At 38.6% G+C, this 26,559-nt stretch overlaps 1 protein-coding gene across 2 annotated transcripts in view; it reads left to right on the top strand.

Annotated features, from left to right (window-relative positions):
* Positions 1-6,149: 6,149 nt before the first annotated feature.
* The window catches only part of IFTAP (intraflagellar transport associated protein), a 37,169-nt gene continuing 16,759 nt past the window's right edge, over positions 6,150-26,559 (top strand). Inside the window, exons 1-4 of one of the 2 annotated variants that reach the window (XM_090267578.1) lie at positions 6,150-6,301; positions 21,644-21,801; positions 23,202-23,273; positions 24,917-24,983. In XM_090267578.1, coding sequence (XP_090123704.1) covers positions 6,169-6,301; positions 21,644-21,801; positions 23,202-23,273; positions 24,917-24,983 — 430 coding nt within the window. In that variant the 5' untranslated portion in view covers positions 6,150-6,168. The remainder of the gene's footprint in view (positions 6,302-21,643; positions 21,802-23,201; positions 23,274-24,916; positions 24,984-26,559) is intronic. The other variant, XM_090267579.1, reaches the window with a different exon arrangement.

Here is a 26,559-nt window from a genome sequence, read left to right as displayed (position 1 = left end):
TGATGAACAGCAAGGCTTAATGAGTGATCGCCTCAAGAAACCTCATTATAGTAGCTTGGATGAATGAGCAGGAGAGGGAAGCAAATTTTTCAAGAGGAAATTTCTGCTTAAACATGTACTTTTATAGATTAATATCATTTCTACCCCCCAGAGCTTTCTGCAGGGGAAAAGCAATCAACATGCCTGAGTTCTAACGTTCTTGGTAAAACTTTTAGGGATAATTTTTTCTTTTCCTAAATCTCTTTTGCCTTATCTGGCTTACCCTTCTCCTGCACTTCTGCCTACCCTTTTTTAAACTTTTTAATTTTGAAATAATTCATGGGATGTTGCAAAGAAATGTGCAGGGAGATTCCATGTACCCTTGGTTCATCCTTTTGCAATGTTAACATTTTGTATAATTGCAGTATTAAAACTTGGGAAATTGATATTGGTAGAATCCACAGAGCATATTAAGGTTTCACAAGATACATATATATACTGTATACACTTATTTGTATGTGTGAGTACTTCAGCTATCCCACACATGTAGTCTTGCATAACCACCACCATAATCAAGGTACTCAGCTGTAACACCACACTACAAGACTCTACTACATGTTACCCCATTTATCACATCCATCTCCTCCCCTCATTTATAACCCCAGCAACCACTAATCTGTATAATGGTCATTTCATGAATGTTACATACATGGAATCATGCAGTAAGTATACAGCCTTTTGAAATTGGCATTTTTTTCACTCTGCATAATTTCTTTGAGGATTATTCAAGGTATTGAAGGAATCAATAGTTTCTTCCTGTTCCTTGCCAAGTAATACTCCATGGTAGGGATGTACCATAGTTTGTTTATCTATTCATCCAGTGAAGGACATTTGGATAGTTTGCTCTTTTGGACTATTATGAATGTAGCTGCTATGAACGCTTGTATACAAGTTCTTGCATGGGAATAATTTTTTATTTCTGTGAGATAAATGAAGAGTGCACTTGTTAGTTTGTATGGTAAATCAATTTCTAGTTTTGCAATGATTCAGACTGGCTGAATCATTTTGCATTACCACCAGCAATGAATGAGTTATCCAGTTTCTAGTTTTTCTGCATCCTCATCAACATTTGGTCTTATCACAATTTTTCATTTTAGCCATTTCTAGTAGGTCTTTAATTGTGTTTTTAGTTTGCATTTCTCTAATGGCTAATGATATTGATTATCTTTTCATGACATTGTTTGCCATTTATATATCCTCTTTGCTGAAATGTCCATGTGTCTGTTATCCTTTTTAAGTTGAATTTTTTTCTAAATGTTGAGTTTCAGACTTCTTTATATATTCTATATGCCACTGCTTTATTGAATATGTGATGTATAAATATTTGCTTCCAGTCTGTAATTTTTCTTTTCATCTTAACAAGATCTTTCGTAGAGCAAAGTTTTTAATTTTGCTGAGGTTTAATTTATCAGTTTTTTCTCTTATGGGTCACAATTTTGATGTCAAATCTGAGAACTTATGGCCTAGACCCCTATCCTAAAGATTGCCTATATATTTTTCTTGCTTCCTTTATAAAATCCACTATTTTGCCTTGATATGTTTTTATTCTGCTTATTCCTATTACATCCTTTACTTGAAATGCTTTCATTTCATTCCCTATTGCTAATCATGAAACAGGTCATCATAGTCCTGTTTCAAAAACGAAGTCCTGTATTGAATATGCAGATTATACTCTCTTTAGGAGAGGAAACTAGATCTGTTTCTGTTAGGAAAAGAGGACAGCTAAGACATGCCTACTACTGAGACCTCTGCATGGATGATGACGTAACTTCTCTTTCCTAAAGTTTTCTAGTCAACTGGAATCCCAGGCCTTTCCCACCTGTCTCCAAACGCTCCCTTTAATATTCACTGCGGGGGACCTGGGAGAAGTTATGTAGAAGTATAGATGCTTATGCCATCAACATTTTGGGTGATAATGAAAAATCCCATGCCTTTTAAGTGTTAGAGTAGTTTGTTGGGAGAAACTTATGACTTGAAGTGCAGTGTATTCTTTGATGTTAGAATTGTGTGTTTTTCTGTATCTCATCCTTCCCAAAAAACAATAAAGGAGTTGAGATCCTTTTCTGTTTTGTAAGACTTGTATTTTGGCTTTCTCTTTATTCCTTTTATCTTTTCCTTTGTTTTCTTGTTTGTATCGGTAAGGATCTGGAACAACAACATAGCTGGGGTACAGAATGCAGTTGCAGGCATAGATCCACCCGTCCCGGGGGAGACTGCTGCTTATGTGTAGTTTCCTGCTGACTTCATATATGCCTTAAACTCTGTGATCGTGAGCATGTCATTACTGTGTATGATAGAAGGCCACACATACTCCTCATCAGTAGAGTCATTAGATGACAAAAACCCGACCTAAAGTTTCCCAGATTCATTCATTTATTCACTGTGGTCGGACTAGATGATCTTTTGATTTCTCTCAACTCTGAGAATCTGTGGCCACTTCTGTCATTGGACTTCTTTCTCTCTTCTTAAAATGATCTAAAAGACATTAAAAAGTTGGAGGATGCAGAATAGGTGTAGTTAAGTCAAGGAAGAAGAAATCCGTTCGCACTGTGTCTCTTCTATCATATAAATAAATCAGTACACTTAGAATGCAACTTGTTCTTTTTGAGATTTGTCCGTTTTCCAAACGATAAAAGGAGACCCATCCTGTGAAGTACCACGGTTGATGGTCTCCTTTCCTTAGGCAAGGAGAATTGTTTTGATAACATCCCATCTTACCTTTTAAAAGCACAGCAGGAGATTTTTGTTGAACAGAACTATGAAAATTTGAGAAAGTGGGTTTTAATAGCCCCTGCACAACTCTTTAAAAATGTGTTATTTATTATTTTTAACTATCAGTGGTGGTAAGCCTCCCAGCTTTTTTTTTTTTTTTTTAACCTTTCTGAGGACATACAACTCTCTGTGCTGCTGAAAAAGCAGGTTTTGCACGTTGAGAGGAGACTAGCTCATGGCATCTCATTTCTTAAGGCTTAACACTCCTGTCTGTGGAAGTTGCAAGTTGCGTTCAGCAGGGATCTGAAGATAAACATCAAAGATGTGCCAGAACAATGGTGATAATTCATAATACTATCCTTTCAAGAACACACAACACTAACTGGCTTGGGTGTTGTAGAAAATAGGACCCTAGGAAGGTTCTGTGATTCCCTTGGGATCTCTTTGTGACCCGGGAAGAGAACCCCGTCCCTAACCCAGCCTGTGGTTTTCGTGTGATGTTTAGTTGTCCAAGCGGAGCAGTGCGTTCTCCTGGTTTCCTACTGGAGGCTCTGAGTGTGCAAGTGTTTCTTATGATTTATCAGTAGATGTTTATACACATTTACTCATCATCAGAATATGTACTGGGTCTTTCTTGTGGAGCTCTAAGCCTCAACACGTGAAAACCAAACCAAAACAAAGAATCTTGTTATCCAGGCAAGTGTCTCTCTCTCTCTCTCTCTCTTCCTTTCTTTTAGAAAAACACTTGATGATAAAAACACAAACATATATGAATAGTAACTGAAAAAGCATTGCTTCCTTTTAGAAAACCGCTAGGATTTGCATAAACCACTTGACTGTCTGGTAAATGATTATCTGCTCTGTCAGACCCTGGGGACTTTTAACAATAGGTTATTTTCTTTTTATAGATAGGGAGAATTCTAAATTTGAAGGTGGGTGTTTGTTAAATGCTTCCAGTAATGACAGTCTGTAAAACTGGATTTTCCAAGTCTTAAAAAAGTCAATGAAAACATAACCTCATCTGTATTATTATAATCACATGAATAAAATGAAAGGTCTTGAAGGATTCTTGAATTTGTGCTGTGCACAGTCTGTTAATTATTTGCCTTTAGTAAATCTGACATGTGTTTAGACTAAATACTCAAAATATTACAATTCGAGAATTGGAAAGAAAGCGTAAAGGAATTTCTATTATCGCTCTTAAAGGAGACATTCACAGCAACATAAAACACAAATGACTGCTTGCTTCTGTGTGGTACTCGCTCGCTGTGGTAGATTACCCAAGATGGTCTGAGAAAGAGATTAATATAAGACAGTGTTAGAATTTTATTGCGACCCAATTCTGGAAAATCAGATTGACATGACATTCCTGGAATTAAGTACCTGTCTTACTGATAGTGACATAACAGCCATCTTTGAATTGATCCGTCATCATTTTTTATCTAGCAACTTCAAGCGTAATTGATTAAACTTTGGATTGCTGAAGCTTGGCGCTGTTACAGGCAAATTTACATGAATCTTAGTTAATGTTTTTTCCTATATCCAATTAATAGGTACAAATAGTTTGAAACAGTCTCTTTCATTTTGAGGTGGTGCAGAGCTACGCATTTTATTTTCACCCAGTCTTCTACAACATCATGTGTTATCTAGGGTTGTGATGCATGAGGGGTTATCTTGATTTATCTGAAGGTAATGGCAGCACCTTCAAAGTCAGAAGAGTGACAATCAAAACAGGTCTTTATGTAGGCCAAGGACAGAATACCGAGACTGATCCGCTGTCATCACCAAGACCGTCACAGCTACCATTTTGTGAGGTGCCATGTGTGCTCATTTAATCCTCAGAGCAATCCTGTGAGGTACATGTAGCTTCACAGTTCCTTATTTAAAACCCTTGGGGTCAGATGAATTTCAGAAACCAGAATTTTTCAGAGTTTAGAGAGGTTATCAGGGCAAATGCCTCATATTAGCCAAAATCTGCAGTGGTTTCTGGGAAAGCATCTGAAAAGCAAGCCCATTAGTATTTATGAAGGGAAATATGTGAATAGTTACATTGAGTGAAATAAATGAAAACCATAAATACTGTCATGTTAATTCAGATTAGGTCTTGCCATCAAATGAGGTTGGGTACCATCTTATGAAAACATTTTTTTTTTTTCCTGAGCTTTTGGTAAAACCCAAATAAATACTGTTAATAATAACAACAGATTTTTACTTTTATTTTAGAAAAATATAAGAATCTTGGAGCTTTCTCTGTATGCTACACAGTATCGGAGAACCTCTCCTTTTTATTGTCCCCCACGAATCACTCACACTACTTAGGCAGTAATTACTCTTCTGCTTTCTGTAGATAGGCAATTTTCCCAAAGCTGTGTAAGACTGACATTTCATATGGAATGAATGGAATTTAACAAGGTGAAATGTCATGAGTACAAACAAAGTTCACAATGTGTGAGGACTGAGGCATTGTGCCTTAGCCGACAGGCATGGGGTTAGCTGTATGTTAAGCAAACTGACCCTGTGAAGGGGCCACGAGCCACGTGAGTGTGATCATCAGCTATACAGCTGGAGTGCAGTCCTTAGAATGCAAGAGGTGTCACACCTCACTGTATTCAGACCATAGCTGGAGTCTTGTCTTCATTCCTGGATGGCCTATTTTAAAGGAGTGTAGGCAGTGTGAAACCTTTTTCCAGGCAGATTGATCAGGGGGGTGAAGGGACCTGAAGCCATGTCAGGTAAGGCACAGGTGAAGTAATTGGGCAAGTTTATATGAGTGTTTTGCCAGTTTCTAGCAATATTGGTCTATAGTACCTGCTTGAATGAGCAAAGATGCTCCTTGACTTATGATAGGGTTCCATCCAGATAAACCCACTGTAAGCTGAACAGGCATTTAATACCACACCGTGGAGTGTCAGCTGTTTATCTTCAGGATGGAGTGGCTGATGGGGAGGTGCAGCCGCTTTTCATTAGCCAGCATCACGGGAGAGACTGCATATCCTTAGCCCAGGAAAGGACCAACATTCAAAATTTGAAGTATGGCTTCTGCTGAAAGCATCTTGCTTTCACACAATCGGTAATATCGAAAAATCCTCAGTCAAGCCATTGTAAATCGGGGACTGTTTGTAACTTTCGGCTGCCAGCTCTATGCCCTTTCCTGAGCTGTTAAACATTTGGGATACAAAGATGAAAAGACATGAATTAAGATGGAAATGAGGAAACTGAAGCAAACATAAAATTGTGATAGCACTTCAGAAGCCACAACACAAATAATCTCTGCTCTCTTGAACTAGAGCTTGTTACTGGAGTAACTATCTTGATCTGTCCTTTTGGGGTCTTGAATATTTTCCGAGAGGCTGGTATTGCATGACTCTCTCTAACATTTTTCTTTGTTTTATAGATAAAGCAGCCTTGTGAACAGGAATGCCTGCCCAGATATCAGAATTGGAGGTCATGGATGAAGATCAAATAATTGAAGAAGTCTTGGATAAGTTTGTTAATTGTCATGAGCAAACATACGAAGAATTTCTGAGCACTTTTACTCATCTTTCAAAAGGTAAAATGGAAAAGTAAACTTTCTATAGTGGTAAAGATAAAGAATTTTATTGTAATGTTATGTTTTCGCTACCTTTTCAGAGAGACTGTTTCATGAGCATTCATTCATTCATTCATTCCATTCCTTTGATCAGGTTATTCCTATCAGGGCATTCACAACTGATACATGTAAATATCAACATTGCAATGCAACCAAAAGTAGTATTATGGAGTCAGAACTATTGAATTTGAAAACTAAACAGGACCTGAGAAATCAGTCAGTATAATCCCTTCATTTTATTTTTGAAGAAACACAGGTGCAAATAGTGGAGGTTTTTAAAACACACATTTGAAACTTTAAAGAAATATAGCAAGCATAGTATAGGCTGTGGAGTTTCACGGTTTGTATCTGGGCATTGCCATTGTCTGGCTATGTGACCTGGGGGGGGCGGGCAGGTTATAGAGGGGAGGGGGAAAATAACAGAACCTCAAAGGTTGGTGAAGGTGAGTTGAGATAATCTGTGTAAAACTCTTAGCATAGTGGCTAACGTGTAAGTACTTAATGAGAGCTGGGTTCTGTTGTGATGCTGATGCTATGATTTCTGTAGAATGGGAACAACCCTTTAGACCAGAAGTGATTAACTGATGCCTAAAGGCTAAACCTGTGTTGTGTGCTTCATTATATATTTTGTCACCTATAGGATGATGATGATGATGATGATGATGATGATGATGATGATGATGATGAATTGCACCAACATACAAAAGTTGGGAAGTTTTACATAGAAATCTTGATCTGTGTTTTTTTTCTGATGAAGTGAGAAGTTGTTTACCTGTCGTTTCCCTGAAGGCAGTATCAGCTGGAGCTTGGGAGTCCTTGCCGTGTGAGCTCCCTAGTTTGTCACGCCCTCTGGCACTTCTGTAACCTGAAAGCATGTGCATACCTTGCCTGTGTCATTCACTTCAGTGCTTCCTGTAGGCTTTTGAGTTTGCAATCTGTATTGTAAATTCTGCTTTAGATTGCCGTTGGCTTGATCTCAATCTCAGCCTTGGTCCTTTCTGGATCATTGATCCACATTTGTGAGACTGTTGGTTCTCCTCTTAGCAGCACGTTGGACTCACCAAGGAACTTCTAGAGCACATCGATAATAGGGGTCATGCTGAATCTTAGCTGGGGCTAGAAATCAGTAGTCTGTAAACATGCCTCTAGTGATTCTAGCATGTACCCAGGATTGAAGACCGGGAATTTCATAATCTTTAAGGTCGTGACACTCTCATGATTTTAAGTCATGATTCACATGTCCATAAAAAAAATGTAAAAGAGGGGGGGTAGTTATAATGAAGAAAAGGAAAGTGATTCTAATGTGTTTGTTTTGTTGTACAAAATATTTGGAGTATCCACGTCTGTTTTGTTAATGCTTAAAACCTGTGGACTCTGGTTTTGTTTATACTTAAGGGAAATGGAGAATCTAGGAAATCACTAGTTAACCTTAGGACTGTGAATGATGTATTTTGACATGATATGTGGATCAGATTAATCATGATAATGGCCAAATCACCATAGTCTATGGACTTGGGTTTAGGAAGGTGTTTGAGACCAATTGTTTAGCTCAGTATTTACTGGGCCCAAACATGCCCATATGCCGTGGCTGGTGTGTGGGGGGGGGTGTGGGTACCAGGGTAAGACTGGCAGAATTTGTGCATTTTGGTATGCCAATGGCATTTTGACAACTCAGGTTACTTTGGAAATTATTTGTAAAGCTGACTTTATTTTTGTGTTATGGAAGAGTAAGAATTTGTAAGGACTTGGATATTTTAAGGAGATTATAATAGCTTTGGGGTAAGGGGGTCTATTTTCTTTTTAGACTTATGTATGATTATTGCATGCTGAAACATAAACTGTTAACACACGTGATAACTTCATTTTGAGTTTAATAAATGATGATGCAAATCACATAAACTACATCTCTAAGCACACTAGGGTTTTTTTTCCCTTTCAAAATATCCCTAGACGCCAGTTCACGTTGTGAACTAATGAACTGAAAAAAAATTCCTCTTAAAGAACAAAGAGTTGTGAGTGCAAAAATGTGCATTAAATCAATAAGCATCCTCCCCCCTCCCCCGAAATAGTCAAATACCTTTTGAAAAACCAAACAGTACTTAGGGACAGGTCTAAGAGTTGAGAGAGAGCAGAATTGATCAAAGTGAATATGGTTCGTTCTGCTCTAAGAAAAGCACGAAAGCTTTTTCTTCTAAATTTTCTCCTTAGTTTCAGCCTTTCATTTGTCTTAGTGTGTTTGGTCATTTTGCTATGTAGTGGAATCTTTTCTCTGTTAAGTTAAAGTGGTTATCACCATGCATACTTATGTACATTTCTTTAGTAAGTTTAGTTTCTCAAGTCCATTTCCATCTCCACTGATTGACTGTTCTATTTAATTTTCTAATAGTTATACGCCAGAGTGCTGTGGGAATCATTTTCTTTCTAAGAGTGTTAAAAGGGTCAGTAATCCTATTAAAAATATTTCCCTGGAAAAAAATTAAACTAAAGCTTTATTGAAAGATATTCACATTACCGCTCCAGACCCTTGGAAAACAGTTGGAAACTTTTAATATTATAGCATGATTTTCACTAAAGTACATTTATGTTGATCATATTTTGTAGTTTTTTTTAGAGCAACTCTGGTTTTTAAAATCATGGTACATATTTGATAATAAAATGCTTCTTCCTACTTGTCTGTCATATTGCTATCATTTTTTTAGGTTATAAAAACCCAGAGGTGAAAACTTATATTTGATTTTCTGTTAATGCATGTATGCATTCATTCATTCATTCATTCATTCATTCCCTGAGTATCTTCTTATGGTCTAGGTATTATTTTAGGTGCTGACAATCCAAAAAGAAATAAGATAAGTGTTCTCAAGCATTCATAGTCCAGTGATAGAGATATAAGCAAACAATGGAGAGAAACATAGAATTCTGTGAAAGCTCATAGGAAGGCCATTCAACCCCCACTTGAGGGAAACACAGGGAAGTCTGCCCACTGGAGAGGATGCCAGGAGAGTTTGGGAAAACCACTGGACCAAAATTTACCTTGGTCCTAAAACATTAAATAGAGTGCAGGAGTGGTTGATAAGAGAAGAGGTGAATTTGAAAGATGTTAAAATGCTTCCCTCGGTGATGGTCTTTTTGGATCATGGTTCCATTTGTTTTAGTACTGATATAATTATATACATATGTAATTTTAACAATAGGTTTAAATAGCAAGTCTTCCAGATGAGATGTAGCCTTTCTTTAGTAAGGTTTAGTGATTTCTGAACTGCTAAAAAAAAGGCAGGTTTTAAAATTTTCCTTGCACACTAAGATAACCACACAATCTGAATTGGGAACATTTGCACCTACCTTTTAGAGTGGAAGTTACTGCTCATATTGCCATCATGCAGAAATTACTGAAATTATATCTATAAAAAACCAGTGACTTAGAAGTTGACATTTAATCGTTTCAGCTCCATTTTGTCACATGTACTAACTTTGGGGGATTTAGTAGCTACATCCAATTCTGAATCTCTCTCTTTCTCACATACCCCCTCACCCATTATTGTTCTGATTTTGTGCTTTAGGCTAAATGATTAATTTCCATTAAAGTTTTTATTTTACCAACTATTCAGCTTAAAATAGTTTGGAAATTGCAATGACTCTACTGTGATTTTACAATGAACTCTTAAATAAGCTTTTGTTTTTTATTCTCCCATTTCATTCTTAAAATACTTAGGATCCAGTTTCCCAAGTGATTCTGCCAGTTTCTATATGACCACGGAAAACAGCTTTCTATTCATGCTTTATTTACGTACTTTAACCTGTTTTCTTCTGTCTAGACCAAAGATTTGGTTTCTGGTTTTGATGTGTAGTTTTGTTTCTAGTTTTCTTTATGTTATTCTCATTTCTGTTGCAATATTTAGTGCTTTTTGGGTTTTATTATTCTTTCCATATGTATTTGAAAAAAAATTCCTGTCAACTCAATCTCTCTTTCTCCGTCCATACTCGTTAATATTTGAACTAAATTCCCTGGTAAATAGAACATCGTATGTCTGAATACTCGGGACACATGGCCACGCCTGTGGCTGTGTTCACTGGTGGTGGTCAGAACTTTGTTTCTGCCTTACTTAAAGCACTGAGCAGTTCTCAAGATCTGGAGTCACTGGCGTGTAGCTAATATGAGTCATAGGCATGGATGGGCTACCTCAAAAGAAAGTTATTCTATCTTCTTGGAGTGTAGGCTTCATAAGGCCTGGTTGCTTGTGGGTTTTGTTCACCATTATTATTCCAGTGCCTAAAGCAGTGCTTGGTAATATGGAATAAGTAGATGTTTAATAAATATTTGTTAAATAAATGAAATAAGAGGAAAATAAGAGAATTCAGAATAACAGAAAGAGACAGGAGGGCCTCAGACTGAGCTCTAAAGAACATTTACATTTAATGAACAGGCACAGGAAGAAGAGATTGCAAGTGGACTGTGTCATGATGCCCAAGCTTGGATTTGATATACTAGCTAACTGGGAGCCATGGTGGAATTTAAACACACACACACACACACACACACACACACACACACACACACACACACACTTTGGAAAGGTAGGAGGCTAAACAGAAATCCATATGTGGAGACATGACCAAGGGTAGTGGAGGAGGAAATGGAAAGCTAACAGGGCCTTTGAGACGCTGCACTTGGTAACAGGTGACTGAGAGAGCTTTAGGGAGAAGAAGGAGTCTAAGACCAGTCACAAGTGTCTTGCCTCGTAGATACTGAGGCGCACAGAGGCCCAGGGACTTGTTCAAAGTCACACAGTTCTCATTACAGGAGTTTTTTATTTTTTCCTTATTGAATGTATATTTTGTTAAGAGCTTAGACTCCCTGGCTGGGGTTTGGTTTACACTTCTGGACTGATACATTTTGAGTTGTCAGTCCTGCCAAAGGAATATCACTACTCATACTTGACAACTTCTAAAAAATGTAGTTAAAAATGAAACTGGTGACAGCCCATGGAACAACACATTTCCAAAGCCCACGTATAATTTTGGTCCCCAAAGCTGTTTTGAATTTGAACATTGAGAAATGCATCTTTAAGCTTCCAGAGGGGATACAAAGAGTCCTTCCCCAGTCCGAAGAATGAATTTAAAATCTGCTGTAGAAAAACACCACAGAGAAAATTATAGAAAGCAGCTGGCCCTCTTACCAATTTCAGAGCAGGAAAAGAATTTCAGCCGAGCATAAAAAACGGCTTTCTCTTATAAGAGAAAACATGACAACAAAATGCACTCCTTGCAGGGCAGCCTTTTGCAGTTGTTTTCCGTCCGGCATTCGATAGAGACCAGGGGCTCAGTGTTGTTTTGATACCCTTGCAACTGGCAGCTTGTCTGCCAGAGGAAGTTGGAAACGGACTGACCAGCTTTACACTTCCAGGTGGCACTTACGCCACATCTTCTGCACTGTTATCAGTCATTTAATTCCCTACTGAATATTGAGTGGTGTTTTTAGTTCACAGGCCATTTGCAATGTCTTTCTGTTTCCTTTTTTTCGTTAGCCACATTAAGAAAAAAAAAAAAAAAGGCAACTCTGGAAGCACTCTTGCCAATGTGTGTTGAACAGTGAAGTGCACAATTGAAAATAACACAGCGACTAGCAATAAACATATTTTAACTTAAGACACGGGCTCTTGGGATGTTCACCTCCAGAGAAATTTGTAGCGGGCATCATATGAGGACTTGCCAATAAAAGCAACCAGGCAATTAAAAACCTCGCCTAATGAATCTGGCTCCTCAAGGGAGAGGATAAGGAAGTGGTGTTATTTTAAAGCTTTTTATGGATGAGTTTCTTTCTTTCTTTTTTGGTATTGCTGCAAAGGATAGAAGGAAAAGAAAACAAGCTTATGGTTTTCTGTTGATCATAAATTCAGGAGCTAGCTAGCTCTATGTGACTCCTGAATCACAACAGAACATCAAATATCACATGGAACACTGAAGGAGAAAAATAGTGGTGAATGAAGTGAACTCATTCATCGCACAGTCGAATGGAAGAAACAGCATCAGCGGCATTAACCTGTTCCTTCTCTTTGGGAGAACATCTGCAAACTGTAATTAAGCAATTTTCGTTTGTTTCTCTATTTCTTTTGTCATCCCTAAATCACTACGCTTAGGGAACAAATTGACAAATTATGAAACACAGGAAAATGCTGGTTCAGTTGCAGAAGGAAATTTCCTCCCTCAAATTATGATGGATTTCGAGCTGATGGAACCATTTTGTTTTGGATATATTAGCATAAATCTTCAGCTGCAGTTCTTCCACTTCATTTTTATTCTGCCCATGAATATTTGGTCCATAGATACTCATTTGTTTTCTGTGTCTGATGTAGTTAGGTGTAATTGGATGAGGAAATAAAATGTATTTAAGTATTTACAACATTTTGAGTTATAATCATTAAATTTATTTTGGGCACTGTGTTTAGTGCATAGTATTTTGTTACAATAAAGAGCTTTCTAGTAGTTTTTTTCAGTGAAGTAAGAGACTTTTTAAATTTGATTTATGTGCAAGTAAAGATTATTTTCTTTAAGTCTCTATATCTTTTAAAGTTATACAGTATATTTTATGTGTACATATACATTAGAGAGGTGAATTTTCTTAGACAAATGGAATTTTGAACTTTTTTTTTTTTCTTTTTGATGTTTTTTATTGATTATATTGTTACAACAGTTCCAATTTTCTCCCCCTTGTTCCCCTCCCCCCGGAATTTTGAACTTTTATAAAGCACAAGCAGAGAACTTTATAGTAGCCAAATAAACTTTTAAGATGGTCACTATCAACATTTAAGTAGCTGATTTAAACAATATTAACTATATGCCCATTTCTTTTTTATGCATTTCTCTTTAACTAGCAACATTATTTTTACTCATGTGGTTAAAGATATTGTTATACTTGATGGAAAGAGTAAATTACTCGACTTGAAACTGAGGTGATCATAAGTCTTCATCCTCTGATTCAGCTGAATGAGCATGTATTCACATCTGGATGGTTTCAGCAAAATGTTCTTTCAGCCATAGAACAATAATATTTTCTTTGAAATGGTCAGCTTAACCCAAAGGATACAAACAGGAAACTGTAGCTTTACCAAAACTCTTTATCTTCCTTATATGAAAATCAATCTGTCTTGTATGAGTTTTTTAGTGTCTTTTTTTTTTTTTTTCCTACTTGGATTGGTTCCAGATGAGATAGATTCATGTTGCAGCCCATTGCGTGTTGGCACAGGGAGGAATCATTGCACCATTTTCTTGTGTTTTCCAGATTTCGCAGTGTATGAATTACTGATTAGAAAAAAGGGCTTGTGAATCAAATACCATATTTTCTTCTTTTCCTCCTTCTCCATAACTTCTGTTTTGTGTGACTCGCAACCAGTCACCTAATTCCCGGGTATTGTGTTTAGCCCCTAATTGCAGTGTCAATCCAGTTTTCCTGGCCTATGCTGAGATCATTTCAGTATTGACTCTGTTCCCACTGTATTTTAGGGATTGAGCTAGAACCTGGGCATACAAGATGTAGGAGACAGGGTCCCTGCTCTGATATGTCCTTCTCATTTATTTCTGTGTGCTTTGTGTTCCAAATGCTCTAGACATGTGAAGGCACAATAGCAATGCAAATGCTTCTAGACCCTATAGTTAGAGGTGGATTGGTAAGGCAATACTGAGGCTCCTCCGTATGGTGCTGATAAAACAATATCTAGACTGGTAACTTTGGTTTTTTGGTTGTCTGAGTTTTAGATTGAATAAACACTATTTCCGAGTTAAGAAAAGAGCAATAAGAATGATAAGGACAGTGAATTTTTAGACTATCTCTCCTTTTTTCCTCCCCAAGGGATGCTCTGGAGTGCCCTGAAAATGATGAAGGAACGTGAAGGACATGCGTCATTGAAGTCTGCTCTTGCATTCCCTAATGCTGTATGCCACTGTATGAGCCCTGGGTTATTACAGTTTTGTGCCGAAGAGGTTATTCTACCTCATACAATTTGAAAACTCCCAAGGAGCATTTATTTATAAAGCAGACAGAAAACATTTACTTCCTCTAACTTTCTTCAACCTTTGTGCGTACAAGAGATTGTCTTAAGTAGACGCACCTTTGTGCAGGCAGGCAGACGGGCATAATTTCGGGGTGAAGAGACATTTTTCTGTTGATGGGATATAGTTTTATGGAGAGTTTATTATATTGCCCTTATATTTCTTATTTTTTGTGGGCAGGGTCAGTGTATGGAAAAGGTACTATTCTAGCTTAGGATTCAGAAGATTTTTTATTAATTCTTTGAGACTGCAGGCCTGCCACTTTCTCTCCCTGAATCTGTAAATCAGGGATAATTCTGCCTGCCCGCAATGTCTCCTGTGGTTGAGGTGAGGATCAGGTGAAAAATATATGAAGGTACTTGGTGAGTGTTAAAGACCTACTCAAGTGTAAAGTTTTATGATCATGGGGACTATTTATTATTTAAGAGCAGGACACCAAGGTTAAATATTAAATAAATCTTGAATCTACAATATAAAAAATGTAAAATAGTATCTATGGTGTTAGTTGTCCACACCATATTTCTTGATGTAGTTAAACAAGGCAGGTATTGCATAATGTCTATGGTACAGTGTAAGACTATGCAATTCAGGGAATAATCCTACACTGTCCTCTGCTGGATGGGCTCAATAGTATGTCTGTGCACGACCCTTGGGCAAGGGTATTTTATATTCATTGACAAAGATAAGGTATCAGATACTTCTTTTTTATTCTCAATTTTTAGATTCTACTCCGTGGATTCTTTACCTGGGACTCTTGCCTGAAATATATGAGAAGTAGCCCAAAGTTACTGCATCACAGGGAAATCTCCTGGCTCATTCTGTTGTTGCCAGAAGAACTGGTTGTGTGTGTGTGTCAGCATTTTGCCATTAGCAAGCACAGGCAAGAGTCTTGGGAGACCACCTGGGCTATGGAGCATCTTATTGATGTAGTTCCAGGAAATGCCACTCCAATAATTTTGTTGCTTTTGGTACCTTTCCTGCTGTATATTTCACACATGAAGTTACTTGGTGAGTTCAAAAAATTCATTCAAGTATAAAATTTTATGATTAGGATAACCATGACTTAAAAGAGGGACATCAAAGTTAAATATGAAAGGTATCTTGATTCTAAAATATGAAAAATGTAAAAATAAAATATTACACACACACACATATATATTTTCTTCAGTATTTGTAGGAAAGACTTTTTAGGAAAGAAGAGATGCATGTAGGTACTCTCCCTAGATTGAAGATTAGAAGGAAATGCTTTTTCACTTCTTCAAATAGATATTTTTTTTTGGTCATGGTAGGAAAATTAGAAAATACAGGGAGGCACCAACACACACATACAAACACATAGCAAGACAAAAACATGCTCTTTCTATGGCAATAGAATTTTTAACTGTGGTATGGCCACTTGAGTGAAGATTACCTTTCCCGGTCTTCCTTGTAGTTAGGTGTAGCCATTTGACGACTGATGTGTGTAACTTCTGGGCCATATCCTTAAGAAATATGCCCTGAACCTTGCTTTTTTTAAAATTCTTTTTCCCCTGGCTGGAAATAGGCAGTCATCAGAGCATCTCCGTAGACCATGCCCTGAACCTTGTTTTTTTTTAAAATTCTTTTTTCCCTGGCTGGAAATAGGCAGTCATCAGAGCATCTCCGTAGACCATGCCCTGAACCTTGTTTTTTTTTAAAATTCTTTTTTCCCTGGCTGGAAATAGGCAGTCATCAGAGCATCTTCGTAGACCTAGAAATGGGAGCCACGTGCTGAGTATAGCAGAGCACCCCATCAGCCTCGATCCCTGATCACTGCGTGGAACAGAGCCTGCCCGCCTGTCCTGAACTGTTGCATGAGAGAAAAAATTCTCGTCTCAGCTGCTATATTTTGGTGCCTCCTTGACAGAGTAGCTTAAAGCATGCCTTCACGGGTAACAGAGGGGAAGAGAGGCGCACACTTTCTTCCGTTTCTTCACTCTCTGGCTTGGAGCGAGGGAGCCGCGCTGCATCCAGTGGAGGAGGGCGGTGCCCGAGGGAGAGAAAGATGGGAGGAGCCTGGTTCTGGGCTGGCTGTGGAGCAGAACGACCGAATTAGCCCTGAATGATCTACGTCCGCGTATTATTGCACGAGGCAGAAATAAACTTCCATCTTGTTTAAGCTGTTGTTTGACAGGTTGCAAACACACTGTATTATCTACTTCCACCATCACGGAGACTGTTAAGGGAATAAAAAGTTACGTAAGCACGCAAACCTAAACTAAAAGAATAGTACGGACTGCAGTGGAAAGAAAAGGTTAATATTCTCAGGTATCTAGAGGGAGGGAGCATAACCACTTGGCAATAATATCTTTATTTCTGTTTTAGAAATGCAAGGAGAACTCACTGGGAGCTCTTTTTATCTTAAATCCATTGCTGAGGCTCCCTTTACTTCTCACCCCGGCCACTGCGATACCTCTGTACTTTCTCTCCCCAGTATCTGAGCCAGTCCGCTCCTACGCTGTTCCCTCTGTGGGAGGACCCCTCACTGTCTTCACCTGTTGGAGCTGGAGCTGCATTTCACAGCCCAGCTTAGACGCCCCATTCCTCCAGGAAGCCTTTGGTGATTTCCCAAACCAATTGAGATTTTACCATACCGTTCTCTAGCTTTGTTCCTTTCTTACATCATCTCCCATAGCTGTGTTCTGTTTTGGTGTTTTACCTACCTGGCTTCACCTCTGAGTTTGTAATTTCTGGAAGGGTAGGACTGGGTCTTACCCATCCTTGTCACCCTGCACACACAGTTGATGCCCAGGATATAACTTTTAGGTTGAATGAGTTGCCTCACTGAACTACCACTCAGATTTTCTTCCTGAGTATAAACTTTCAGCAACTTTACCCTCTTCACATTTTTCTCTCTGTAAGCGCCTAACCCTGGGCATTTAAAAATTTCAACTTCCTGCCATTGTGCCCCTCATCTCGGGCCTCTGACACATGTTGGCTGTGCATTTGTGTGTTGGCAGCTTGAGAGCCATGCCTGTGAATAATGAGTCAGTTATCACCCAGCCTCAGGGAAAGCGCAATTATCCCTGACTGGCCAGGCTGAGGTAATCCCCCCCACCCCCGTGCCCTTTCCGTGAAGAACATAAAACAGCTGGAATTCAGAGCACTGCAAAGGGAGTTTAGACAAAACATTTGTCTGCTGAATTTAGCTTCTTTGGATTTATTCCGATTTATGATTGATTGATTTTTAAATTGCTTATTTAATCCTAATGACTATCGCTCCAGGGGAGGCCAGATACCCAGTAGCATGTGATCAAGGAGCAGGTGAGCGAAGTCGTTTGGCTGGACAAATCAAGAGCAGGTATTACTGTCCAGAGAAACATTGCTCTAGGCTAGGAGTATAAAATGGGAAAACCATCCCACGGCTTTCAAAGTACCCAACCTTGTTCAAAGCATGATTGCTTATCCCCTCTTCTCTTTGCAGAAGGCTTTTTGCAACTGCCCAGTGTTGCATGGAATATCCCCCCATTAAATTTTGTTCCTTCTAACAGCATAGTCAATATCTCTTTGCAGCTGAGAGTGTGCTCTTGATTTATATTGCTGTTGACCACTGTGCAGAAGAACAGACCCTCGGAGGTGGCCGACCAGCTTTGGTGGTGAATTTTGATGGCAGTGGTGTTCACCTGTGAAAACGCCCCTCTGAGTGCGTGATGCTTTTCAGTATGTGGGCGCTGCTTTGGCTTTTGTATGGGTGAATTTGAATTTTTTAAAAAAGTTTCTTTCAAAACAGTCTTTTCTGAAAGTGATCACTTTCATTTGGAAGCTTTATAGCCAATATATGATTGATATCTGATTTGTGAAGGCATCAGTAGTTTCGGCCTTTTCAAGAAGCGTAACCTTTTTCTTTGGCCTGAAATGAGACGTTGCAGATGTAGCTGGTGGCCCTGTGAGGGAGAGCTATTGCAAGCTTGTCTGTGTGGCATTAAAAAAAAAAAAAATTGAAATTCCATTACTTCAGAATAATGAAACCTTTAAAAACCTTTAGAAAAAAACCAACAACTTTGTTTTATCTGTATTAAAGTTTTGACTGAGAAATGCCCAAAGAAATGCTCTTTCAGGTCTCAATAACCTACTTGTTCTCTGAAATATTGCTGTTAGATTTTAAAAATGTATTATGTTTGACATTTATTTCAAAGCAAAAAGTATTAGGGACAAGATAAAAGAGTGGAAGAGGACTACTGAAAAACAGGAACAGAAGAGGAGATGAGCACTTGGGTTGGATTGTCACCAGGACACCGGGCTAACTCTCAGAAGCAGCATCTGCCTCTCTAATCAGGCTTTAGGCCCCTTTGGGTTCATTTTGACATTATCATATTTAAAAAAAACCTTCTTTCCTATCTCATTCCGCCAACAGATTTATTATTTATTTATTTATTTATTTATTTTAAAGAAATGGTAAGAGCCTTATAAAGAGCACTTATGGGTCTTTAGAATGATATGGTGTGCATTCATGTGAGATTTAGGAAGGAGCCTTAAACTTTAGGTTTAATCAGAAAAAGAACAAGTTTTTTTTTTTTTTTTCTTTTTCTTTTTTTCTGAATCTTTTGGTAGTTGACCTAAGAATGTTCAAACCTGTAAAAAAATTTTATAAGAATTTATCTGAGCCAGACTGATGACAATTGCCGGGCAGCAAGATCTCAGATGTTCAGGAGAATAGGAGTATAACAGTTTGCAATTTCTTTTATGCATTTGGAATTGAGGGAACTTAAAGAGGATTACATGAAGGTGAGAGAAAGCAAAGCAGGGAATGGATCGCAGGATCCTTAAGATTCTGTGCTCTCTTGAGGGTGGTTATGCCTTCCCGGGTGTTACTTCTGGCCTTTCAAAGGTGTGTTAACCTAGTTACACAGCAACAATGGGCAAGGCTGGTTAAACACCTTTTCCCCAAAGAAGATATAGGCCTGGGCATGACTGCCCACCGTGATCTGTCTGGTTTATTATAGCACCCCCTTTCTTCCCCACATGGTATTTAAAAAATGAAAGCTTTATGTTTCTAAAAGGAAGAAATTTTAAAAGCGTGAACAAGAAATTTTATTAGATCTGTGTCTCCACCTATAAGTTTAACATCAGCACCAGAAGCAGGGACTTCATTATATTTCGCCCTTTCTTTTGAAGGTGTTTCATCTGGTTATCTGTCAAGTAAGCTGGTTATTTTATTGGAAATGGTAGAGAAATACATTTTGTGATACGAGAACAAATAGAACTTGTCCTTATGTAAAAATCTATTTGATTAAATGCTTTTCAGGTATTTAAGTCAATAGGCTATTATAATAGTGTTGTGCTGGGTACATAGTATTTTTTTAGTACATACTAGATTTGGGTTGTTCAAGACTTAAAGCAGTGGTTCTCAACCTTCCTAATGCCACGACCCTCTAATACAGTTCCTCATGTTGTGGTGACCCCCAACCGTAAAATTATTTTCGTTGCTACTTCATAACTGTAATTTTGCTACTGTTATGAATCATAATGTAAATATCTGATATGCAGGATGTACTTTCATTGTTACAAATTGAACATAATTAAAGCATAGTGATTAATCACAAAAACAATATGTAATTATATATGTGTTTTCCGATGGTCTTAGGCGACCCCTGTGAAAGGGTTGTTCCACTCCCAAAGGGGTCGCGACCCACAGGTTGAGAACTGCTGACTTAAAGGATGAGCAGGGAGAACTGAAACAATCACACCTCTTATCAGAGCAGTGCACTGAAGAATGGCAGGTGGCCCCAGGAAGTCTGGCTTCTAACTTTGATGAAGTTTGAGGAACCCTTTCATTTCTCAGATAACTTCTCCTGTTTCCAAGCATTTTCAGGCCAACCTTGCTCCACCCTGCTCCCACGGCTCATCTTTGCCCTAGGAGTGGTTTAGGACATCTTTGTGGCTGTAAAACAGGAAGAAGTCAGGGAGGATAAGTCCTAAGACCATTTCTTCTTCACGTATCTGATCTTTCAGAGTGCTGGTTACTGCAGCAGTGTTCTTGTTACCAAACAGAGCAGCCTCGTGGGGTTTCTATTGCTTGCCGCCTACAGGCAAAACTCAGGAGTCAGAAGTTTGGTGGAAAAGGAAAGGAGTTGTTTATTTAAAGACTATACAGTTTTGGAACAAACCTGCCTTAGAGCCCCTCTTCCTTTAAAACACCCGGAGACAACCTAGCCCCCCTCTGCCTGGCTAGATCAGTTCCAAAAGCACCTGGAATCCCTTTCCCCACTTAAAAATGCCGTCCTTTGGGAAACGCAGGTGACTATAGCATGCTCTTCCAGGCAGCTTGGCAGGTTCTGGTCACGATTCTGCTCCAGGGGTCTCTCAGTAGTCTGTGTGCACCTGACCAGGTGGGCAGGGTCGCCCAGCACAGCCAGCCCTGCCACTGCTTTCTGTGAGGGAGGGGTGCCAGGAACGCTCCCCACCACTGCCATTTTGTGCCAGGGGGCAGAAATTCCCCAGCTGTGCACAGGGGCCCAAAGCACAGCAGGCTTGTGCTACTTGTGCCATGAGCTGCTCAGCTGCTGGGGCAACACATGCTGGTTCTATCTATCTATCTATCTATCTATCTATCTATCTATCTATCTATCTATCTATCTATCTATCTGTCTGTCTGTCTGTCTGTCTGTCTGTCTGTCTGTCTCTCTGTCTGCCTATCTATCTATCTGTCTATCTATCTATCTGTCTATCTATCTATCTATCTATCTATCTATCTATCTATCTATCTATCTATTTATTTATTTACAGAGAGAAGGGAAGGGAGGGAGAAAGAGAGAGAGAGAAACATCCATGTGTGGTTGCCTTTTGCACTGGCCAGCAATCCAGGCATGTGCCCGGACTGGGCTCCCCTGTCCCAGTAGTAGCTGGTTAGGAGACATGGGTGCTGGTGCAGGAGGCAGTACAGAGCTGGCCTGAGCTTGTGTTATCGACTAATATAACCCTTTTAAAGAGGAAGTGATAAATTCAATATTTGTGCTTTCCCTCTCTGGCTGATTGAGTTAATAATTGTAGGCGGGATTATCTTACCTCTGCTCCCCAACAGTATTTCTGTGTTAATGTCCTTTAGACAGCCTTGCAAGTTTTAATTCTACCCGTGATGGGTGTTCAGAAGCAAGCAAGGATTCTGACTAGAACTGCACCAGGCCATGATTGTTAGAACAACAAGAATCTCACTGGTTTTGACAACATGTAACTAACAGATCCAGAGCAAACAGGACTGGATGTGGTGGGTGTTTTCTAATATTATGTAACTTATCATTTCAGAGGATAATGTGACCAAAAGAGGAGCATTTGGAACTAATTCTTCAGAAAACATACTTGCTTCAATACAATATGCTCATGAAAATGAACCAAATAATCACTGCCTTAGAAATAAAGCCATCTTTCCTTGTACTTCATCACAGCGTTTGGAAGAGGAGCAGGTAATACCACAGCACACTTTCAGAAACAGTCTGAAAAAGAACATTCTTTGTGAATTAAAAAAGAAGTGCCCCAAGAGCCATTGGACAGCTTTGAATCAGTAACTCAGACTCCAAATTCTAGTAGATGGAGTGCTATTGAGATACTTTATTGGAAATCATTATTACATTTCATGATTTCAACAGCCAATGTTCATGATGGTAACTTGGTTATCCCCAGTTTTTGTTAAAAACCTCTTAAGAATCTGCCATCTACAAATTCTTCTTGAAATTATTTATACATTTAACTTGTCCTCTATTTAGAATAAAATAATTCCTCTTTAAATTCTCTGTGTAAAATTGAAGTTTTTTATTTTTATTTTTTTTTAAACCTGTTCTGGATTCAACTCTTTTGAGCTTAAAGTAGAAGCTAGTTATCTTGTTTTTTTTTCTCCAGGATTTGGTCAATAAATATTATACGCTCTCTCCCTAATCCTCAAGACTTAATAGGCTATAGTCATAGTCTCCTTAGCTATGGTTTTTAACTATCAAAGAATGTAAGTGAAAGTTATTCTACTTATTATTATTTTTTTAAAACCAAATTCACATTTTATTTAGGTTGGAATAAACTATACAAAATTGATTTTCTTCATTAAAAATAGCAGCAATATTTCCTGTATTTTTCCTACATAAACCACAAAACTCATTTTTTGTAGGTTTTCCAAGTTTTGCTTATAAATCAAGACAAGGTGATAGATATAGTCATGGAAAATGTTCTACTTTTTAAGCCATTTGAGTCTCTGGTTTCTACTTTATCTTGTCTTTCTTGTGATACTGTAGACAGAATTGTGTTTGGGATTGTGGTTCTATAGAAGAGAACCAAAATCTCTGCATTAGGAATGTGTTTATAAATAGCAGAGGCTATATATAGAGATGATTGTGTGACAGTCCCCTAGTGAATTCACTGTCTACGGGCAATCTGTAGCATTTGGAATTACGTTATCGATTGAGTCATGATCAGCATGTCAGAGGCAAAGAACTGTTCAATGGCATTGTTTCCTAATAATTTGAAAAAGTTGTATTAAAAATCTCAGATTTGTCCTTCAAAGGTTCATTGGGATGGGATGGGAGGTGGAGTAATGAGGTAGGGTGTTTCTATTTTACTCACGAGAAAACTGAGGTTAAATTATCTATTTAGGTTACACTGTGGGTAAATCTAAGAGGACAGAAGTACAAGTCAGACCTTAGGAAACCTAATCCCTGCTATGATGTAGTGAATCTGGTTCATCATGCTTATCTAATTAACAAAAACTGGAAGGAGAATTTTATTGTCTGAAGGGCTACAAGATCAGCTCTTTTTTTTTTTTTCTTTTTTCCCTAGCTGTTTCATTTTCCCATCAATATGTCCTCATTCTATTTTTCAGATAGTGCTGGATGAAGGCCAAAAAGTTGGCAGTTCCTTTCAAGGTGATCTGAATCGGGCCGGAAAGGTGAGGGTAAGGCATGATTTAATTTTTTTTTCCTATGACAAAACCCATAAAAACAAACAAACAAACAGGACTCATTTGCTGTCTCATACAAGTTGGAGAATTCAGCATATTTTGTCCTTACAGTTTTTTTTTTTTTTAAATTGGTGTTTGAGTATGTTAAGCTATCCATGGTTGGCTGGGTTCCAGGTCTTTTTTCCCCCAAAGCTTAATAAATGGAAGGGGTACTCCGACAGAGCAACACGAGAGAAACATGAATCTAGTCCCCCTTAGCATATATCATTAAGAGAAATGACAATGTAACAGATCCTCACATTTTAGTACTGACACTGGCATATGGAAGCTACACTTTTGCTGTCTCTTGGATGCCAGGAAATACCAGCAGTTATGTACTTACAAGCCCTTGGAAACTACTGTTTTTAATTCCTGTGTAAGAACTATGGTCTGGCAAATAGAGCTGAAGGAAGAGAGACCTAGGCTGTCTTTTGAATTCCAGTTATGAGATTGAAACGTGCAATTTTAAGGTATTTTGTTAGCACATATTTTAAGTCATAAGCATAGAAGGCATTTGGACATTATGCCTTTACTCTGCCAGGTCTCCTAGGAGCCCGCGGTGAAGCCGGTTTCTTATTTACACTCTCTGATAGTCACCGGAGATGAATTAGCTCCCGTCTGAAATGTTACCGTTTTGTTCATCTAAAATGTCTCATTGTCAGCTTGTAGTGGAAAGCAGTATTCCACGTGAAATAGTTTTTCAGTGAAATGTTGCTCTTATGTCCGTAAAGGTCATTTGCTCTGCTTTTTACCTTTGAAGTAATTTTCGGTTTTATTTGTTCGAAAAGAGAGAACACTTGATTTTTTTGCCCCACTCACCTCTTGTGATTTACCTGGGCCAGGATGATTTTGTTTTGAATGAACCTTTCTCCCCTGCCTTCTTTATTTTTTTAAAAAGATTTTATTTATGTATTTTTAGAGAGCGGGAAAGGGAGGGAGAAATAGAGGGAGAGACACATCAAGGCAAGGGAGAAACATCAATGGGTTGCCTCTCCTACGTGCCCTGACCGGGACCCAGGCACGAGCTGGGACCGGGAATCGAACTGAGCCCATGACCCCTCATTTTGCAGGACAAGACCGAACCCTCTGAGCCACACTGGTCAGGTCAGGGCTCTCCTGTTTTTTTTTTTAGTTTTTTTCTCTCTGGCTCTTTAGAGTGAAAACATGCTGATTTGATAATAGCCAGACCCACCAGCATCATTTGCTTCAGAAGCAAAGGCAATAAAAGGAAACAGCAACAGTAACAACGGCGACAACAAACAGACACTGTCTGGGGCTGTCTTGGTGGTGGTACATGTTCTGGGATAGAGTCTGGAACAAAGTCCATTTTCAAAAACTCCCCAGATGGTTTTTTTCTCTTTCAGTATACCAATCTTACTACAATGCCTGCAAAATCCAGGCCCACTTCCAGACTGACTGCTTCTCTCCGATGTCTCGGGGAAAGCAGTGTGAGCACAAAGACCTTCAGCGAGGACGCAAAAGTGAGGGAGAAAATTGGATTCAGTTGCTCACCTGAGTGTTGGCGACGTGGATTCATTGATTCTTAATTGCATTTTTTAGGTCTAATATGCTTAAAAATAATGTTAATCCTTTTCTAGGTAGATAATTTCCTAGCCATAGAAGATTTGGGTGTGGATGAAGAGGGGAAGCCCGGAACAAGCCAGGGTATGCCTTCTGTGACTTGTTTCTTTCCTGCTCTGCTTGACGTCTTTCTAGAAGCTACAAATAAGACTTGAGGCAGCTTTACAAATGATTTTTTCTGGCAATCCTACCTCCATCTTCCCTGAAACAGGGAAAACTGGAGTTCTGCAATTTCTTTTTCAATAACAAAGATATCAGCTGAAAGGTCAAAGCCTGCTGAAGGTTGTAAAGTCTTATGTCTTAAATGAAGTAAAGATGTTTCTCCCTCCCCTGCGCTGATTTATCATAGGATTGATGTTTGCATAATTGTTTCAAGCACAGTCGTTTGAGTCAAAACAATTTCGTACAAGCACAATGTAGATTGAGATTATTTTGAAATAATACATAAAACATCAATTGATCATAAAAATCATAAAAATACAGAATTGATCATAAACAAATAAAATCCCAATCTTTGCTTTTATAACTATTTATTAAATATGTAAACCAAACACTTAAGACTAAAGGTATATTGTAAATGTTTCTTCTGGGGCATTTTCCCACATGGGCTGGGCTGGGAGAGGCTTAATGCTAGTTCACTGATGTTTATGGAAATGAGGCCTTTTTCCTTTCCTGGTTAACATTTCTGTGTAAGCACAGGTATCCTTTTTTTGCTCAAAGAACCTTTGAAATATATTCATAATTAGAGTTATTTTCTTTGAAAACTCTCACTCCTGATTTAATATGCAAGAATATTTCAAAATCAATGCTGAATGTTAGGGAAGGGGCAGCTTCCATGGGGCTTTGATGGGTGGCATTTGAGTGTTGCTTACAGTGTTTAGGTAGTCATAAACATAATGTATGGTCATTATTATTGCATAGGGGGCTTATTTATAATCTGCAGGAATTAAAGTGACTGGGGATAGTGACGTCTGTAAATTGGTTCTTTAAACCCCTGCTCGGGCTTCTCTGGTTGCCTATATTGAACCTCTGGTAATTGGAAGCAACTAACATTTATATTCTGCTTCCAAATATCACACTACTCTCTTGAAGGGTTTGTTTTTTAAGAGCTGCATTAACCAGCAGACTTTGGAGATTTTTTTCCCCTTACTTACTTCATTCAAGTGAGATCAGAGATCCAAAGGAATCACATAGTCCAAGGAGAGGTTCTCTTACCTTTAATACCCCGAGTTGCTCTGAATTTCTGTGTAAGAGCAGCTTAGGGGCTCTGATTGGATTAGAAGGGGTAGCCAGGGACTTACCAAGAGCCAAGTTTGTAGAGCAAGCTTTTGGGTTTGGGGTGACTTGGAGAGGGGGAGCTTGTTATAAATGAACATTCCTGGGTCCTGTGCCCAAGGGAGAATCTAATCCAGAAGATCGGTGGTGGTGTCTGGTGATCTGTGTTTTGAGCCAGTACCCCAGGGGATTCTGGCAGAGTTCATCTGTGGATGACACTTGGAGACAGATAGTTCTAGTTTGCATGTATTATATTTGCAATATAAAATTAATTTTAGAGGAGGGCACAAAAATACACAGGTTGGGCATGTTTTCCAATGGTCTTAATTTCTTGCTTCCTGCCAGCGATAAGATCTATCTACTGCCATAAACCTCCTTAGCCAAC

This window comes from Furipterus horrens, unplaced genomic scaffold, assembly GCF_987537825.1.
Source record: "Furipterus horrens unplaced genomic scaffold, mFurHor1.1.pri manual_scaffold_2, whole genome shotgun sequence".
Lineage (NCBI taxonomy): Eukaryota > Metazoa > Chordata > Mammalia > Chiroptera > Furipteridae > Furipterus > Furipterus horrens.
This window is presented reverse-complemented; position numbering and strand designations above follow the sequence as displayed.